The following is a 19,914-nucleotide window of genomic DNA, read 5'->3' on the forward strand; positions in this document are numbered from 1 at the left end:
CCCAAAGAACTGGTATATTCCATAGAACAATCTAGAAGATGAATTAGAGCAACATTGTGGTATAAGTCTCAGGTGTAGATCAGATACCAGAATCTGAAGTGTAGAGAGTGAAAATATGGACTGAAGAGATATCAATAGGGAGATCCAGTTTGGGGACTAATTAAATCATTTTGATGAAGTTCAAAATAAACATGATATTGTATACTGCAAGTGTGTTCTAAAAGTGAAGAACAATAGTGGAAGAAGTTACTTCCCGCCCACCCTCACTCCCACCCTTCTTACTGCTGGGGGGTTTTCAAGGGAGTGAATTCTAGATAAAAGGAAGGACTAGAATTGTACCTGGTTTCCAAGAGGATTTGGTCTAAGACTCTCATTTTCAGATGTTGAGATGGAGGTCCAGTGACCAATAATGACTAAAATATAGGTGCTCTGACTGGACAATGGAAGAACTATAATTACTATCTGGCTCCTAGCCCACTGCTACCCCGTGAAATCTAAATCCTTTCTTGGATGGTTGTCTTCCATTCCCACCACCCTCTGCTCCCTGCCAATCCCACCACTGGACATTTTTTACAGGCAGCTTAAACACCATAAGCTGTATAAATTCTCTCAGATATTTCAGTGACTAATTAAAAGGATTGTGAGAGCCTAAAATGTCCAGCACAGAGATCCACCTGGACATAATAGAAACCTGATTGGTTATTCGAACAGTCTACCTCTGACTACACTACTCTCTCTGCCTTCTAGAACCTTGACTGGAATTTTAAACCACAAATTTAACTCTAGATTTCATAAATATATTATGTAACTCTTTAATTTGCTACATGAGAGCAAGCTGTCTTTCTAAATAATATACCAGATCCCACAAAGCCTAACTTTAATCACGGATAGTACCTACCCCAGTGCTCCACACCAGCTGGTAAGCCAACCAGTACTCATTGTTTAGAAATTAGAGGAATTCAGAAGGAGATATTAAAATAACAATTGGCTCTACAAACCAGTTGCAGGAGCCCCTAGCCCCTCCAAATCACAGGTTGGTAGAAAAGCAAAAGCAATGAAGTACATGTGTATTCAAGAAAAAATCTCAACCCACATTAAACATTAGCACACATCAACCCTGTTGGTTTCTCTGGGTTTATATATAAAACACTACAAAGATTTTTTTTTTAAGTCTTCTGGTGTAAGACATGACAAGGAGTACAAGAGTATCAGGAAAATAATTTGCTTTGTAAAAAGAGAGGAGAAAGGGCAAGAAGCAATAAGGAAGAGTAACAAAGATGGCAAACCAAATTCACAGGAAAGCCCTGTGGTTCACCCCAAACTTGGGAGCTCACAGAAGGCAGCCCTGAGTTAGGAGCAGGACAGTGCCACCTTTCTTTTTCCCAACTGGGGGCAATCAGTGAGCTAAAATGAACTACTCACTTGCAAAAGATTGGGTTGGTAGGGGAAGGGCACAGATGAGGGTAAATTAAGCCAGCTCTATTTTCTCTGGCTCTTTTTTAAACTTCTTTAGCTAAAAAGAGACTCCAAATAATAGCATCAGCTGCTAATCTAAAATGTTATCTCCTTGTCCTGGCCCACCAGCCTGCTTCCTGCATGCTTTGAGCTACAGAGTGAAGAAATGGAGAAGAGATAAAAGTCTACTTAAAATGAAAAGTACTAGATCTCAGAGGTGGCATAACCTCAAGAGAAAATGTGGCCAGGGACAAAGAATTTGGATAGACTGGGGTTCTACTCTAGAGAAGAGGCCCAGACAGGTTAACTGTCTTAAATATACAAGTAACTTAGTCTTTCATATAGAAAAAGAAGAGGTTGTCTTCTGCCTCTAACACAAAGCATATACCCTTCATAAGGGTAAATTCTTCCTATAAGCCAATGGCTCCACCCACAAACTTACACAACTAGAAAATGAAGGGACCGCTCTTCTGATTCTCTACATGACAAGTCTAGCTTACTTTGGGAGGTGATAGTAACTGTTAAGATACCATCAAGTATAAGGCATCAATGGCAATTCCACCCTGGTCTGATATGGTAAAACCCTAGGGTCAAAATTTTGGCATAGGCTAAATCGTGGACGGTTAAAAAGGTGAGCCCTGGATTTGGACTGTCTGGGTTCACATTGCATCTCCACCAGTTGATAACTGAACAGCTTAGTTAACTTCCCCAAGCTCAGTTTCCTGGTTAGTAAAATGAGAACAGCATGCTATACATGCTACACATGCGAGCTGTCACCAGGTTCACACGAGAGCCATGGCAAAACTTAGCATAGTACCCGGCAGGAACTAAGTGCTCAATGAATGTTAGCTAATATTAGTCATACTCTACTTTCATAGATATCTTCTCTTAATATTCACAGGTCCCAAGTTCTGATTCTATCCAGTGGAAGCCTGGAGAAATGGCCCCCAGTTTCTTTGGGCCCTACCAAAACAAAAGACACAATTTAGTTTTGACTAAAAACAACAGTCCTAGTTACTACTACTGTTGCTATTACGACTCCTACTACTGTACCACCTGGATTACTGTGCATGTCTTTTTTTCCTCTCTTCTTCCTGTCCTTCCTCACTCTCAAGATTCTACCTATTTGCTCTCTCATTAACCTGGGTTTGTATTTCCTTCGTAAAAACATACATTGTGGTTCAAATCCCATCTCTAGCCCTATCTGTCAGTGTGATGGTGGGTCTCTGACCCTCTCTGACACTTGGTTTACTTATATGTATCTAACATGGGGCTATAATGAGAATCAAATAAAATAATACCCGTAAAGTGCCTATGCATGAAAACCCTTAGTAAATGTGAGCTACTTCTCAATTTCTCATCAGTATACAATGGATTTGGGGATTTGGAGCAGTACCAGATTCTCTCCCTGCACTAAAAAAGAGAGAACCTCATATCTGTCAAATAGCCTGGATGAAAATCTAAATTTATAAATAGTTTAGAATATTTGCAAAAAGTTCACCTCTGCAAGACTCATTTTTCCAAATGTCAGGACCATCATGATGATAACAGGCCAAATTAAAGTCCTCCATCCAGAAGCCCAACTGCTAATGCTGAAGGGGATTTATTCATTTTAAAAGAATATTAGCTAAAACATTTTGGGAAACTACATAGTGGGCTTTCACCAGGAAAGAGTCATAGCTGATTTATGATATATCCACGAAGGAGAGCAGTTTGGGAGGAGGAGGTGGGCAAAGAAGGAGCATGTGCCCTCCAACTCTCACCTCCCAGCTGGACCCCCCCAGATCCATCACGAGGGGCTTCTGGTACACTCAAGGCAGGGGTAGTGGAGGGACACATGAGGGAGGAGGACAAAGGTATCACCTCAGTGGATTTTCCTTTTCATGACTTGCGTTGATTGTCTAATATGGAAAGAGATCCTTTAAAGCAATTTAGATAAATCTAAGGTAGAATTTAACCTCCCTTATGTGTTCCCCAAAAAGGGCAAGAAAGTGAGGGAACTGAGAGGAAACTGGGGGACCTTGACAAGGTGGAGGGAAAAATGAACAATTTCCTGATATGCTGAATTCCTTTATTCCACATCCAACGTGGTGCACCTGGCCTAAGACAGGCATGAGGTTGTAAAGGGAGCGTCACACTAACCCCACTTATTCTCAGGGGTCAAGAATATGGCTGATTCTGAGCCCCCCTTCTCAGGCCTCACTGTGACTGCTATGACCTGGATAAAAAGTTCGTATTCTATTTATTCTTCCCCTCTTCTCAAGGTCCAGGACAAGCAAAAGAATGAGGGGTAGGAAGGGATGAAGACACAGCCCACGGGACCTGGGAATGGCTATCCTTGTGAGCACTTCTGCCTCCAGCAGCGAGGAAGAAACATATGCCATGTACATGATGCTTCTAATGTTACAACCCAATGTTTCCAACAAAGAAAGGGGTGCAGTCAGCCAGGGGAGTTCAGTCCACCTCCAGACCTGGGCTGTTCTAACTTGGACAACAATGAGTTTGGTGGACTGAGAAGTCCATCTCTGATTCAGCTTTAAGGGAGCTTTGATTCTCTGGCCAAGAGCATGCCGCTTGCTGGATGCATGGGAAAGACAAAGGCAGTGGCAGAACGGGCTAGCAAGGGGCTTGCTGGAGTGGCTTACTGGCAGTGAGGTGTACACACAGAAGGCTTAAAAGGAAGGTCAGTTTCTGCTTTGGAAAGATAAATGTACTCAACTGTCACAGTCTTAACTTTCTGCTTATCTCTGTGGCCCCTCCAAAGAGAAAACACAACCAAAACATCTGGATGGGCTAAAGAGTGGTGTCATGGGAGGACAACCAGGAATGGAAATAGAAACTCTGAGTTCTAGCTCCAGTTCTGCTACTGACTCCTTTGTGTGGCCACATACCTATCACTCACACTCCATGGGCTCTGGGTGGCTGCTTTGGGGTGATGTAATTACATATGTCTAAGTCTCAGTATCCTTATCAAGAAAAGATACACGTTAAGAGTATTTACCTTGTGGTGTAGAGGGAAGATTAAGATGATCTATGTCCAAAACTCAGCACAGTGCCCAGAATAGAGTAAGTCTCAATAAAGTTTAGCCATTCTATGAGCACTTGTAAAGTGTGTGAGATAAGTGAGCTCAATGGTCTCTTGCAGCTCTAACCTTGTTTTTACTCTAAACTTTGGGGAGATGAAGGAAAAGGGGCTCTGGGCATGCTGGCTAAGAAATCGAGGCTCAGAATTTAGAAAGCAAAGGCAAGTTTGCCATGGCTTCTAAGGAATGGTGACACTTATGTTTTGTAATTTGAGCTAATGTTGATTATTGCCAGACAAGTCAACTTGCAGGTTAAAACAGTGCTTGGAAAGTACTGCAAAAATAGAGCATAGTCATTTTCATATTGTTGAAGCCCCACACTGAGATGCCTGCGAGGTATAAACTCCTAGGGCTGGAAGGAGCCCTGGGTTCTTCTAGGTTCCCCTGGCAAACCGTTCACGCTCTGAAGAAGAGTCATTAAATAAGTCAAGAACCACCTACACCTGGATTACTACTGTCCCATGAATGGTGATCCTTGAAGATGGTCCTACAATAGACTCCATCTACAAAGGTTCACAGATTACTACCTTGTTACAGTTTAAACAGGGCTTTGCTTATATATTTTGTGACTTTGCATCTCCTTTCCAATTCCCAATACATAATAGGACCTCCACACTGTGGCTAGCCCATGAGGACAAATGACAAAACAGAAGCTCTCCTGGTGCTGATGGGCCAGTGGATGGAAGTCATTCCAGTAGAAAGTGATGCCTCCTGGTAAACCCAACCCATCTTTCCTAGTTTCCAGAGTTCTGTAGACTGGAGCTGGCCCACCCAGACTGCCATCTCTAAATTCTACACACTCTCTTAGAAATGCAAGTGTAGACAGTCTCCTCAACTAGACCAAGCTATTAGATATTAATGTTCAGACAACACCTACCTCACTCCAGACCAGCATGGTACCGAATATGACCTGTAACCCATCAAAGAAATTGTCCCCTATGATGATCACAGTCGCACCTCCCGTCGTCCATCCTTCACTCGGGCTGATGGCTTTGATACAGGGAGTAGCTGCTTTTCAACACACATGAAAAAGAGAAGGAGTCGGCTGTTAGAACCAAACTTTAATGATGGGAGACTTGAGGAAAAGAAAAAAAAAATCTTTTATCTTTTCACGAACAGAAAGTCCCTCAAGATCTCAGCATTTCCTAGTCACATTAGGACCTGAAACCTCAGGGTGCAATTTCAGTTTTTAAAAGCATGCTTTTCATTGTTTCTATTAAGATACATATATGTTACCCAAATCTTTTTCAAACCTGAAATCTTATGAAATAATATGTAGAAGCAAAATTTAATTTATGAAACGCTAAGGATTTGTTTTAAATGGGTGATGTTTTAAAATACACTGGAAACCTCATAGAATTGCTTCATAATTAAATACATCTCCTGAAAAGAAAGCTCATAGATTTTTTAGATAAACATTGCTGTTTGATGGGAAGGGAAGAAAGAGAGGAGGTTGGAGCAGAACATCATTCTTGTTCCATGCCTTCTGTCTGTACCACTAACAGAGCAATATTCCTGAATAAAAGTCACTAAGTTTTTTTCAATAAATGTCATGGATCCCATTTTATAGACGCAAAGTATGCAGGTCACTCAGGGTGAATTATGTAACCAAATAGCTGAGTCAGGGCTGAACCACAGAAAGTCCCATGACCTTTGCTTTGTTGTCATTCCCAGGCATAAAACCCAAGAACTGGCTTTTTCAAAACTTCCTATCTTCTTTCTTTCCATTATAAATGGCCCTTGGAGATGGGAAATAATTTGCAAATACTGTGATTCCAAACAGACTAGAGGTGGTTTGCCTGATGAGCATGGCGTGCTGTCAACAGAATTACTAGGCAAAAATGAAATCTCTCAGAGAGTACTTTGGTACCACTGAGGATTTTTAACTCCACAATGCCATGCTGCTGTTTTCATGATCACTTTTATGAAAAGGAACAAAGCAAAATTCTAAAGCAAAGGAGATATTGTCTAAGGAGAGAAAATGAGACCCTCCTCTTTAATAAAATGTTTATTAAGTACCCCAGACTGACTTTCCAAGTATTGAAGCCAATGAGAGCACCAGTTAATTTTAACAGGAAGAAACTGGCAAAAAAATTATTGGACTTTGTCAAATTTGGCAAAATGTCATGCTTTAACTTTTGCAAGAAGAAAAGAAAATATGAAGCCCAGCCCGCTGGAACCATTGCTCACGTGCCACCACATAAACAAGCAGAATGGGTTTGATTTTGAGTCAAATTTATCTTATAAAATTGCACAGAGAAATTTGGAAATATCCAAACTAAACATTTCATGTTGGCTGAACTCACAGCAATGCATTTACGACTAAAACTGGGCAGTTCAGATGCCTTTTCTCTCCCCCACTTTCTCCTAAAAACAAAATAATTAATCAAGGAAATGTAAATGATTCATGGCTTGAAAATTCTTGTTCAATTTTTGACACATATAAAGGTTGTGATCAATGTTCCACAGGCATAGGACTTCTTCGTAAAATCTTCCTTTAAAAGTAACCATGTTTAAAAGCATGATTGAGTACTCCTAAACTAATGATAGAATATGATGCATGATTCCAAGTAATTTAAAAGAGAAATAAACTACATTTAACAACTATATAAAATTCTTAAAATATAAGCAGTTTGGAAACATTCTAGTTAACGTCTCAAAATCTTAATTCTTAATTTCTAGCTCAGTATAAGTACTTAGCTGCTAGAGTGGAGTAGAAAAAGTATTACTATATCCCTGAATACTTCTGAGAAGAATAGAATATTGGTTTAACTGAACTGGTCTTGAAAGATTCCTGCCTGATGGCAAAGTGTGGAATCCAACGGTATCATTAAACTGACCCTGTGATTGCCCTCATAAACCACAAAATCATCTTGGTGTTTATTATCTGTATTAGTTTAGGGATTTCTTTTAATTTTTTAAATTTTATTTTTTAATCACACAAGCATGTTCCTTTAGTTAAGTATGGACTCCTCCAGGCTTTCTCATTGTTGCACAAAAGCAGACACAAGGGTGTGTTGGTTTATCTTTGATAGACTCTCCTATTGTAAAGGAGTTATAATAACGTGGTCAAGAACTGCCAGTTTTATACTTGACCCCAGCTCTCTTTTTTCCATTTGTTATTTGTAGGATATAGAAGACATGTAAGTACATATATGTATAGATATGTGTGTATGTGTTCAAACATTTCCTAAGGAAAGTGATAATGTTTTCACCATCCAGAGAAAAAGGTACATGTCAACTAGTCAGAGGTAAATAAGCATCAAGTTTCAAGAGAAAAACTGGTGAAGAAACAATATACAATACCATCTTCTTAGTTTTGGGGGAGGAAAAAAAGCGCTGGAGGAAGTACTAAAGGAAAAGAGTGGCACCCCTGGATCCATCCTACCTCTATGCTCAACACAATCCACTATCCCTGCTTAAGGAACTAAGTGTCATTCTCAGAACAAGTCAGTCGGGCAGCCCTTTCTAAGTTGAGACCTTAAAGGGTTCCAAAGGTGCTCCTATACATCATCTGTGTCATGGCAGTCTTGAGAGGAAGCTCTGTGGCACTCCCCCATTGGGAAGATTGGAAAATATGTAAAGGGATCATGGGCTGACCCACTGAGAGAGAGGGGTGAGGAAGGGATGTTACTGGCATTTAGTACCTGGAAGTCAAGGATGCTAAGTTTTCATGCATGAGACAGTCCTGCAAATGAAGAACCCTATAATGTCAATAATGCAGGGTAGAAAACACTGTGACTAGCTAAATGAATCAGGCTCAAGAGCAGTTGTTAAGAACTCACAAATCCATACAGGCCAAGGCAAGAAACACAAATGAATACAGCAGCTCAGGGTCTCAGAATAAGCATGAGATGGATGGCTGCTGATACCGAATTGGGGAAGCTCCAGTCATTGGTATCCCCGCACAGATGAAGTCCCAGTGTGACCTGGTCTTCTGATCTTTCTAAAGAAGCCAGGAACCCAGATTTTTATGTGAAAATTCCCAATCTTTAAATGCTGGCAACTAATTCAATATTTTTTTTTTAATCTGTAGGCTAAACAAAATGTTTCTGGACTTAAATTTAACTCATCGGCTGCCATCTTACATTTTTACCCTAGTCACAAACAAACTTGCCAGACTAAAAGGAGCCCAGGAAGTACTTGCAAACGTGCCTAAAATAACAAGTACCCAAATGTTCACTGTAGTATCGACAGTAAACAGTATAAGAGTCTAGGTGCCCCCAATAAGGGAGTGATTAAATAAATTATAGTACATCCATACCATAGGATATGTGGAGTGTCATTAGAATGGACAAAAAATATTTTCTATAAACTGACATGGAAAGATGTCAAAATATGTCAGTAAGCAAAACAAAAATCAATTTGTAGCTTGATGAATAGTGTGATTCTGTTAACTTAAAAACTGATATCTATTAGCCTATATGCATGAGCGTGTGTAGGTATGTGTGAACAGGTATGACAGACAAAAGTCTGGAAGGATGTACATGAACCGTCCCCAGTGGGTCCATATGAAAAAGGAAGGTGACTAGAGAAAGGAGACTATTAAATTCTACTCTATAGATAGTTGTATGGTTTGAATTTTTCCAGTGAGCCCATACTAAGGCAATATATTTTAATTAAAAAAATAACAGCAGAGCCTTTAATTCTGTGCGACATAAATGTTATACATTTTAGAGCAAATTGATACTACTTTTTTTTTTTTTAAGCTCAGATGTGCTAAATAACAGACCCTGAGCCTCCCCTTCCATCTTCTCTTGGGGTATGTTTTTTCTGAGAAAGCTCGGAGAACATCTGCAACGACTTGTTTTTCTTTCACTCAGGATATCCAGAGAGATGCAGAGCGAAGGTAGTTTATAATAGTCACGGTGGATGTGTTCGGTGAAATCTGAAGGTGAAAAGACTCATGAAAGGGTTCAATCCAGCCCAGGAGTGTAATAATCAATACAATTCTATCTCCAAGGAAATATTATGGAATGGGGGAGAGGAGTGGATTTGAATACAAAACCACTTTTACCGGCCAAATCTTGATTTAATTAATGAAAGAGTCTTTCTTCCTCACCAATGAATTTTCGCACTCTGGGTCTCCACAAGGACAGTAAGCCAATTCCTGGTTCTAAATCTCATTAAAAATAAAAGTTTGGGTGTTTTTTTCTCTTTTGTTTTTTTTTTTAAACCTCTCCTCCCACTCACAACAGCCACCCAAGTAAAGGAGATTTTTCCTTCCTTCAAACTATGACAATAACATGATTATACCACCACAGTTTAGCATAATGGCTCTGAAATGCTTGTGGCACATTGCAGAGTTACAGTGGAAATTATTAGGTAGCTCTTCTTTGTTATAATAATGATCACTCCACAAATAAAAGCTCTTCTCCCAAAGGTACTGCAAGGCGCAAAATGCTAATTCTGAAGATTATGTGTGCGCTTTTATTAAATATTACTATGCCCTGCCTGTTTGAGGGCTTCTCTGCTCTGATTGTTTTATGAGTACCATGTTAATGTCATTCCCATCTTGCTAGCAGCAGGCACACATTTTAGCGTTTGTATGAGAGTTGATCAAAGGCCACGTGCTGGGGGAATTGCTGAGAAAACACGGACAAGCGATAAAAATCTAACAGATTAATTGGTTTAAATTTCATTTCAGGGTGTTGAACTTTGGCTCGGAACTCTAATACTACACCGTGAGTCAGGGCCTAATTACCAGATTTCCAATTTGCTTCTGAACAATGGTTGCGGTGAGAAGGAAAAGAGAGGGTAGAACAAGGGGAAAAAAAAAAAAAAAAAAAAAAACGAAAGAAAGAAATCGTTCAGGCTCCAGTACATATTTAACAACTAATGTTCTGTGTGTAGACAGTTGCACCAGGGGCCATTTGCTATCACCTGCTCTACTTCCAGAGCGTTTATATTTCCTTCCAATAACCACGGAAGGCAGAAGAAATCACGGATGGCCTCAGCAGTTTGAAATTTTCTGATTTATAGAATCAGTATTACAAGATTCGAATGCCTGCTCACCCACACTGGAAGTATCAGGCTTTTTATGAGCGAGGTGAATTTATAAACTGGAATCGCCCCTCAGCCTCCAATAGCGATGATCTATTTCATTGATAGAAAGCCAGGGCCGGGAGAACCATGTTTACCTCGGGGTTTATGGGGGGCCTTGGGAATAAGGGTTAATTGAGCTCAGAGGTGCCTGCCCACTGAGGTGAATTAGTGGTGTGTGCAGCTATCAACAGGGTCCTGGGGCTGCTCTTACTTTTGCCTCTGAAATCTCTTTGTACTGTGATCAATACCTCACTTGTTTGGGGTAGCTGTATAGATGACCCTGGTGCAGCATTTACCATCTCTTATCCCCAAACTGATGCTTTTGTGACAGTCGATGTCCCATTACAGAAGTCTCACTAGAGATGTGTTGTTTGGCTCTTTTCTCCATCCCTGTATTTAAATACCATGGGGAAACAACGCTCAATCAGTTGGTAAAAGGTACAAATTTAGAAATGCTTTAATCCCACTCCAAGTCTCAAAATAAAGTTCCATTGAAGTGGAGGTAATGTTATTTTCCATTTTCTTTGTGTATGGTATATGGAAAAAAAATGGAAACCCTCCTTTTCCAGCATTCTGTTAACCAGAACTCTCTACTACTGATGAACATTTCTACAGAACAGATACTGATGCTTACAATGGAGGTGAAGATGCCAGCACCAGCCCTTAATGGCTTCTGAGTAAAGACAGAAAGACGCGATTATGTTAAGTTGATTTTAACATTCAGGGTATTGTAGCATCTGAAAATGGGCCAGAGCTCCAGCTTTTCAAGTTCCACATCTACCACCCAGTGCGACCTTGAAGCAGTCACTTACCCTCTCTCTAAGTCACCTGCTCTAAGCAGTGGTGGTACCCACCTCACAGACTCCTGGCAAAATGCAGAAAGTGCCTGCTTGGGTATTGCTGTTTTACTATGTTCCATGCACATAGAGGACGCTAGTTGCTATAATAACAATTACTGTCATCATCAGTTCCCCACTAACCAGAGTTTATTTACTAGAATACACCATAGTCTCACCATCGCAGATTGTGAGGCGTATTGTAAAACTTCCCTAGGAAATTTCCAACCCAGTGACTTGCTAACATAGCTAAGCTTACTGAGGAGGTGGATTTGGCATCAGTAATTACAAAGTAGAATTTTTTTTAAGGCTCTCATTAGCCTGGAATGAATATTAATGGCAATTTTTTCAGAAATGAGGAATTAACTTTAATGTTATTGCCACAAATTCTTGAGACTTGGCAGAAAATGTTGTGAAACCCATGAGCTCAGCTCATTTCTATGGGACACCTGTGACCTCATAAAATCTCAGGCCTTTCTCCCTTGTATCTACTTGATTTTGGTAAGGTGGTGCTTGGGAGCAACCCTGTTTCAGAGATGGATGGGGACACAAAGTACCCCCACCTGGACTCAGTGCACAGTTATCTGCCCTTCCTGTTTAATTGGAACTATTATTTTTGCTGGTCTTTTCTAAAGTGAAATGATTTTCCTGACTGCTCACAGCTCATCAGCAGCACACCTGCATTCTTTGATCCTGACATCCAGTAGCTGCTGGCCAGGGAGGAGGGCAAACAGAGGGTTTGACCCTCCTGGGAAACCTGGCCCTGTGTATTTTCACCATGTACAGGAAGTGAATCTATTCTGGGTTCACCCACCCTCCAACTGGAAGCCTTAGAAACCAGAAGCAGTTATAATGCCTGACCTGAACCCTAGCACCAGAGGGTGCAAACTTCACTTTCAGAATGCTAACCTCACCACAGACTCCTAGTCAACTAGTAAACAGATAAACACATTTGACAGTTTCCTCACTCAAGATGGAGCAGTCTTTGTAACACTTATGCTCTGACTTTAACTTTACTAACCAGATTTATTTCTGCCTTCCTTTATTTTCTTTAGTAATTGCTTTATGCAGTTAAGCATTTTATTGTTTATTAGGGTTTTTATTTGGGTTGGTTTTGTTATTGGTCTGCATTTATTGCCCCATCCACTAGCATATCTAGATATTACTTGGCAAAGAATCACATATTATATATGCAAAAGAGCCTCCCTCCTTCTCTCCCCGCACCCTCTGTGTGTATGTGGGTGTTTGTGTGTGATGGTGTGTTTGTCACTCTGAAGAGAACTGTAACCCATGATATAGATATTTCTCAACACCAGATGCAATTAAATCTATTAAATATTAAATGAGGAGTTCAAGAATTTCAAGTGTTTTTCACCCTTTATTCCAAAGTGACTTCATTTGGCAAGAAAGCCCTTTGCTTTGACATTAATGGCTCTCTCAGAAAACAAGTGAAGGAAAAATTCATAGTTGCTAGATGGAAACATGGATCTAATATCCATCTAGATCAAGGCAGAGTTAACCCAGTGGGGCTGTCTAGGTGTATCTAAACTTAGCAGAATACCTAAGTTCCAAACTATGCCATTTGCTAAATACAGAGCAAGTCCAAATCATATCTACTTCCCAGTTATTTTGCAGATTTCTTATTCTGTTCTGAATTAGCAGAATTCCTCAACAATGACTGGACATAGATCTGAACAAGGGAAGGACAGAAATCCTGGTACAGAAATCCTGGGGCAACAATCGTAATCTGAACATTCCAGGACAAGCACTTTGGGATTTCTGAGTTTGTCTATTTGTGATCCAGAACTTTGTGCAGGTTCACTACACAGGGTGATTTAACAATTTAACAGTGAAAAATCTTGACATTTTGATGTACCTGTAACTTCTAAATTGCACTTGAAAGACTTGTTGAAGGCTTTTTGATTTAATGACACGCAACACAGCTTTGTTTCATAATATGCAAAAATTGTTTGTTAAAAACACTTCAGGAGGGCTTCCCTGGTGGCGCAGTGGTTAAGAATCTACCTGCCTATGCAGGGGACACAGTTCGAGCCCTGGTCCGGGAAGATCCCACATGCCGCGGAGCAACTAAGCCTGTGTGCCACAACTACTGAGCCTGAGCTCTAGAGCGCGCGAGCCACAACTACTGAGCCCGTGTGCCACAACTACTGAAGCCTGCACGCCTAGAGCCCGTGCTCCGCAACAAAGAGAAGCCACCGCAATGAGAAGCCTGTGCACCGCAACGAAGAGTAGCCCCTGCTCGCCGCAGCTACAGAAAGCCTGCGCACAGCAACGAACACCCAATGCAGCCAAAAACAAATAAACAAACAAATAAATAAACAAAAACACTTCGGGAGCTCAGAATTTTATAACTCAAAGAGGTGAGAATGTACTGCTTTCCACCTCATGTTTGATCTGTCAAATCCAAAATTAAAATGTACAAAATATTAATCCTAGAGCAGCTCAGAGCAAATAATGCCATCAGTTTTTCTTTTTCTTTTTTCTTGTTCTATGACTGTCAGCCACCCCTTTGCAAAGCAACAGAGAAAAATTATCATGGAGGGTGGGAGAATCCTCAAAATGAATTATTCATGGATCCAATTGTGATATTTGTTGCAACAATAGTAACTTCACTTGCCTCTGATTATACAGTAGGTAAATAACTCTTTTCTTCCTGATGAGAACTTTCATGCACAAAATTATTTTTAGTCCAATTCTCCTGATTATCCTGTTATAAGAAAAGTTCTAGATATGAAAGTCAGGGAAGAAATGGAAATGAAAGTCACTTTCCAAAAAAGGACACCCAATATTGTGAAAAAAGGAAACAATTTTCAGGTTAAAAAAAAAAAACCATGTCACTGCTTCTTCATGGAATCCTCAAGTGTTTCTTTGCAAGCAATCTTCCTGGGCCTGGAAAATCATAAAGTCAAATATGAGCAAGTCTAGTGGAAAATCTGTGACGCTAATCTTGGCTGGAGCCGTATTTTTAACAGGCCTTGAATGTGTGTGCCGGATTATCCAGATGGTCATACAGGAATCGGCCTGATAGGATTAAACCTTTATGCTGAACCCTGCTCCATCTGTTCTCCAAGGTTTGCCTTTCCTTATCTGAATATGAAGTTTTAGCCTCCTTGTGTCTGGGAGTCGGACTAAATTCAGCATTCAAAACAGAGATGTGTGGAGATAGTTTAACATTTCACTCGTTAGTCTCAGTTGACATCAGCTTGGTCTTTTTCTAGTAAATATTTTTGCGAAGAATTTTCCTAAGAAGGAATTTAAAAGTATGGAGAATCTACTTTTTTTTTGTTAGATGGCATTGTCGTACTCCTCCTATTGAATTCTAGGACTCATTCCATTCACTGTCCTAATAGGGGTTTACATTGATGTTTGCACATAAAGATAGAAAAGCAAGACCTGTATCCCCTCTGCAGATCCGACTTTAAGAAGAGATGACATATAATTCCGACTGGATGAATGATCCAAGCAGAATATATTCATGTATGCTTTGTTCTTTTTCTCCATTTCAAGAGGATTAGTATTAGTCACCGTTGGATAAAATTAGCTACAACAGCTGTTTCTATCATGTTCATTAGGTTTTCTATGTTTTTAAGGAGGCTTTCTCAGGGGAGGGGGTTTGTAATTCAGAGCTCCATCTTCAACGAAACAGGCTGATGTTTGTTTTGCCCTCCTGTGCATCTATCCCTGGAAGCAGTGAAGTTACTCATTTCTCAGTTGGAAAAGCTGGCTTGGGGCAAGTTGCCAATGGGCCAGAGCCTGGTAGATGGTTCTGGGATTTCCAACCCTGTGACAAAGGAAAGGGGAGGGCTCCGACTGCTGGGCTCAGTGAAGCAAACCAAGGTGCAAATGAATAAATAAGCTGCAAGAAAGAGGGATCATTGAGAATCCTACATTGTGGCTGGTTTATGGCAATGTGGTCATTAGATGTGTTGGATTTATGCTTGGGATGGAAACGCAAGAGCCAGCAGCCTGTGCAGCCCAGCCCTAAGAAGAGAGGATCCCCCTAGCAGTCTAGCAGGGCTCCATCAGCTTTCCATAGTCCCCTTGATAACCCTAATTCCTGGCTCTATGCCATCATGAATGGCAGCAGCAAGCAGCTAATCAAAACTTTAGGCTTTTCTACACATAGGTCTAGTTATTATAAATACACAATACCCTTAACTGATGAACAGTCAGGGGGCAGAGAGCAGTGAAACTTCCCATTCAAGCTTAGGATGACTTCGGTTTATTGGTATAACTCTCGTAGAACATATGTACTTGGCTCCTTAAATGGACAAGAATTCTAGTCAGGTGATAAGGGGTGGTACCAAGTAGGTGATCCTAACTGATGAAGCCCACTCTAAGTAACCTCCTGTAAAATAAACATGCTGACCAAACACAGTCCTAGCACGTATTCTCCACATTTTATCCTAAACAAGGACACTGCACTGGATGTTCAATCCCATTACTTAAATCTGCTTTGCCCAATATGGTAGTTACTGGCCATATGTGGCTATTGAAATTTAATTTTTAATTAACAAAAAATTAATAAAAATAGAAATTGCTTTCTGGGTCACACTAGCCACATTGGTCAAGAGCTACCTGTGACTAGTGACTATCACAGAGGACAGTACAGATATGGAACATTTCCATCATCACAGGAAGTTCTATGGGACAGTGCTGATCTATGGTTCAAGTGTAAATAACTGAGCCTGTCACTGACAGAGAATAATCAGAGCTACCATTTATGGGGTGCCCTCCACATGCCAGGAGCTGTGCTAGGAACAATTAATCTCTAATCCCTCCAAAGGTGATCACAAAATCAAGTGCTCACAGGGCCAGGCAGGAAGGTAAATAAATAAAATGGGCTAGGGGTGACACAATGGGAGAGGTGGGGAGTGTGGCCAACTGTAGAGTGTATCCCCTACCCAAGAGGCACACAACTTCTCAGTTTAACCTAATTGTTTCCATTTGAGAATGTGGCACTACCAGCCCTACCAGCTCTTCTGAATATTAAGAGAATGTGCACATCCAGAGTTTCATATAAAACATCTTCATTTTTAATTGTAAAGCAACAAATACATAGTTTCTTAAAGCAACATGCAAACCAAACCTAAATATGACTTAGAGCTGGATTCAGTCCATGATCTGATCCATCAGTGTGCAACTTCTCTAAATCCTTGGAGGGCCAATCATCTTTTAGTTATTAATTTCTGAAACTGCATGACTAATACTGCCACTGACTCATGAAACAACAGACACAAACCACACCACTGTCAATTCTGTCTCTGATTGTTCAATCCCTCTCCCAGAACAACACAGAAGTCCCCAGCTAGCCCTCCTCCGCTGTGCAGATTTTCTATAAGCAGTTTGGGAGACGAGCTCCGTGCTCCTGAAGGATTTGTACTGTCATCATGCAAGACAGCATAGATAGTGACTTTTTAAGGAAACTACGCTTTGAATGTGAGCAGCATCTCAAAATCGACCTTGTCCAACCTTTAGTAATGCACAACGCTTGCTTTGTGCTTTTCAGAATAGTACTGCTTACATTTCTATCCACAACCTAGGCTGCTACTGCTAACGTATTTGAGTGAACTTTTATTATTGAGAACCTTATCGTTTAGAGCCAGTTTCCTCTCTTCGCTGACACATTCGGTGATGCTGCACTCCAGTGTTTGTCATAGCACAGATGTTTCCGTGGTGATGATCAGTGACGTCACAAGCACCAGGATGTGTATCATCAAACTCATACAGACAGAGGAGCAAAAAAGAGTGAGAGCTCCACTTCCATTTGAACTCCATGTTGGACTGACTTGGCCGCCTCAAAAATTACTCTTTGGAGTCTGGGCTGTTCTATCTGGACTGCAAAGGGCAAATACTCACACTTACCTGTTTGTGGTTCATTTCTACTATCAGATTATTAATTAGGTGCTAAGTCCCACGTACATACCAAAACCCAGATTACCCTGCCTCTGATGCCCACTTTCAAAACAATACTGCCCTGCTCAGAAGCTTTCTGTCGTTTCCCCTTAGCCTACAGAATCAAGTCCACCCTTACAAGTCTGGCTGATTCTCCCCTTCCAACCTCATCCTCCACCTCTCCCAAACTGGAAGAAGGGCTCAGCAGCACTTGGGACCACTGGTTCTGGATTCAGGAGGCCTCAGCTCACATTCCAGCTTCTCCACTTAGCAGCCTGGGCAACTTACTTCACTTTTCTTTTCTTTTCTTTTCTTTTTTTAAATTTATTTATTTAAAAAAATTTTGTTTATTTTAATAAAAATAAATTTATTTTTAAATTTATTTATTTTTGGCTGTGTTGGGTCTTCGTTGCTGTGGGCAGGTTTTCTCTAGTTGTGGCAAGTGGGGGCTACTCTTCATTGCAGTGCGCGGGCTCCTCATTGCAGTGGCTTCTCTTGCCGCAGAGCACGGGCTCTAGGCATGCGGGCTTCAGTAGTTGTGGCTCGCAGGCTCTAGAGCGCAGGCTCAGTAGTTGTGGCGCACGGGCTTAGTTGCTCCGCAGCATGTGGGATCTTCCCAGACCAGGGCTCGAACCCGTGTCCCCTGCGTTGGCAGGTGGATTCTTAACCACTGCGCCATCAAGGAAGCCCCTACTTTACTTTTCTTATGCCTCAGTTTCTACCACTCTAATTGGGGATAATACTTAAAGAGAACCCACCTCATGAGGTTATGGTGAGGTTTAAATGAGTTCACCTAAATTTACAGAGCTCAGCACAGAGGAAGAAATGAATAAATGTGAGACAGAAGGAAAGTGGGGAGGAGCTGCCAGAGGAGGAGGAGGAAGATCGGGAAGAAGAAAATAAAGATGATGATGGCGGACTCTCCAAATACACTGTCTCCAAACACGCTTTGCACATTTCCACCATTTCTTTTCAAGGAGGTTATACCACTCACTTCCACCCAAATAGTACTTTGCTGAAAGGCTGGTCTTTTGTGGGAAGCTGTTTCTAGCCCAGTCTACAAAACACTAAAACTTCAGTGAACTCCTTCATTTGTCACTTACTTCACTTTTTCTTGAACTTTTATCTTTGTATACAAACAGATGTGTGTGTGTGTGTGTGTGTGTGTGTGTGTGTGTATACAGCTGGGCATGCGTGTGTGTGTGTGTGTGTGTGTGTATATATATATATATATATATATATATGCAAAACAACCCAACTATCAACACGTCCCTTGAAGGCAGGGACCTCATTCATTCACAAACTGGATAGTCCGTGCTCTGCATTTAACCAATACCTGACAATTAACTAGCACTGTTAGGTTTTCACAGGGGTTACCCATAATTATCACAATTAATATCAACCCCAAGTGGTGGGCAAGGAGATGTTATTTTAAATTCCACTTTACAAATGAGGTAACTGAATCTTGGACACTCACTTGAACTTGAAACTTTGAGAATCCATATTGGTTGATAAAGTCAGATCTTTAAAATACCCAAACTACCCTTCAATTTTGGTATTTATCTGAAATTTCTGCTCAGTTTTGCTAAAATATTCACTTCGACCATGTAAACACAGCCAAAGTCCCATAAAATCTTAGTTGTGAAATTCCTTATTCCCAAGATAGAGGGTGGATATTTATTAACTTTACAGAATATTACTACTCGATTTCCAAGTAAAGTTATTTTCCCCCTAAGACTCAGCTCCACATATGAATTATAGTAAAATCTCTCTTTACCTTCTACTGTTTCCAAGTTCAAAAAATGGCATCCTAATATAATACCACAAGTGCCAATTTCAACACAAGAACACTGAAAATACTGCCAGACTTTGAGGCTTAGAAGCTTTTCTACTGCTGTAAGTTGGGCTGCTAAACACATGGTCAAGAGTCCGAACATCAAATATAAGTGATAGCAGCACTATGAGAACATACATCTTTAAACTGTAGGGCAGTTCCCCATAACTTTCATTTTCAACTTGGACATTATCCATCTCAGTGGTGTTCATTATAGAATTTTGCACATATAAAGAAAATAATAAAAGTTTACTGATTAAATAGGTTATCCTAAAATAGTACCTTAACAACATTTTCCCCAACTTGTCTTTTTTTTTTTTTTTTTTTGAGCAACAAGGATTGGATTCCACAGGCTTTAGCTAACCAAACCAAGAAGAGTTTCTAGGTTTCTGCCGAAGTTGAAAGGTAGAGGAATCTGAGGTCTGACTTTATAGATTTGCTGCACATAACAGTTACTGGAAGAGCACAGCTGGTGTGGTGATTCAGCCAGAAGATTTTAGCAAAGAATGACCCATGGACTTCCCTGCGCAGTGGTTGGGAATCCACCTCCCAAAGCAGGGGACACGGGTTCGAGCCCTGGTCCAGGAAGATCCCACATGCCGTGGAGCAACTGAGCCCGTGTGCCACAACTACTGAGCCCACACTCTGGGACCCACGAGCCACAGCTACTGGGCCCACGCACCTAGAGCCTGTGCCCTGCAATGAGAGAGGCCACCGCAGTGAGGGGCCCGCGCACCGCAGCGAA

At 40.9% G+C, this 19,914-nt stretch overlaps 1 protein-coding gene across 4 annotated transcripts in view; it reads right to left on the reverse strand.

Annotated features, from left to right (window-relative positions):
* Positions 1-19,914, reverse strand: part of EBF1 (EBF transcription factor 1) — a 395,537-nt gene that overhangs the window by 92,724 nt on the left and 282,899 nt on the right. For 2 of the 4 annotated variants that reach the window (XM_060093734.1, XM_060093732.1), the window contains exon 9: positions 5,416-5,546. In XM_060093734.1, coding sequence (XP_059949717.1) covers positions 5,416-5,546 — 131 coding nt within the window. Of the gene's footprint in view, positions 1-5,415; positions 5,550-19,914 lie in introns of all 4 variants that reach the window. The other 2 variants (XM_060093733.1, XM_060093731.1) reach the window with 1 other exon arrangement.

Source organism: Mesoplodon densirostris, chromosome 3 (genome assembly GCF_025265405.1).
Source record: "Mesoplodon densirostris isolate mMesDen1 chromosome 3, mMesDen1 primary haplotype, whole genome shotgun sequence".
NCBI classification, from domain to species: Eukaryota; Metazoa; Chordata; class Mammalia; order Artiodactyla; family Ziphiidae; genus Mesoplodon; species Mesoplodon densirostris.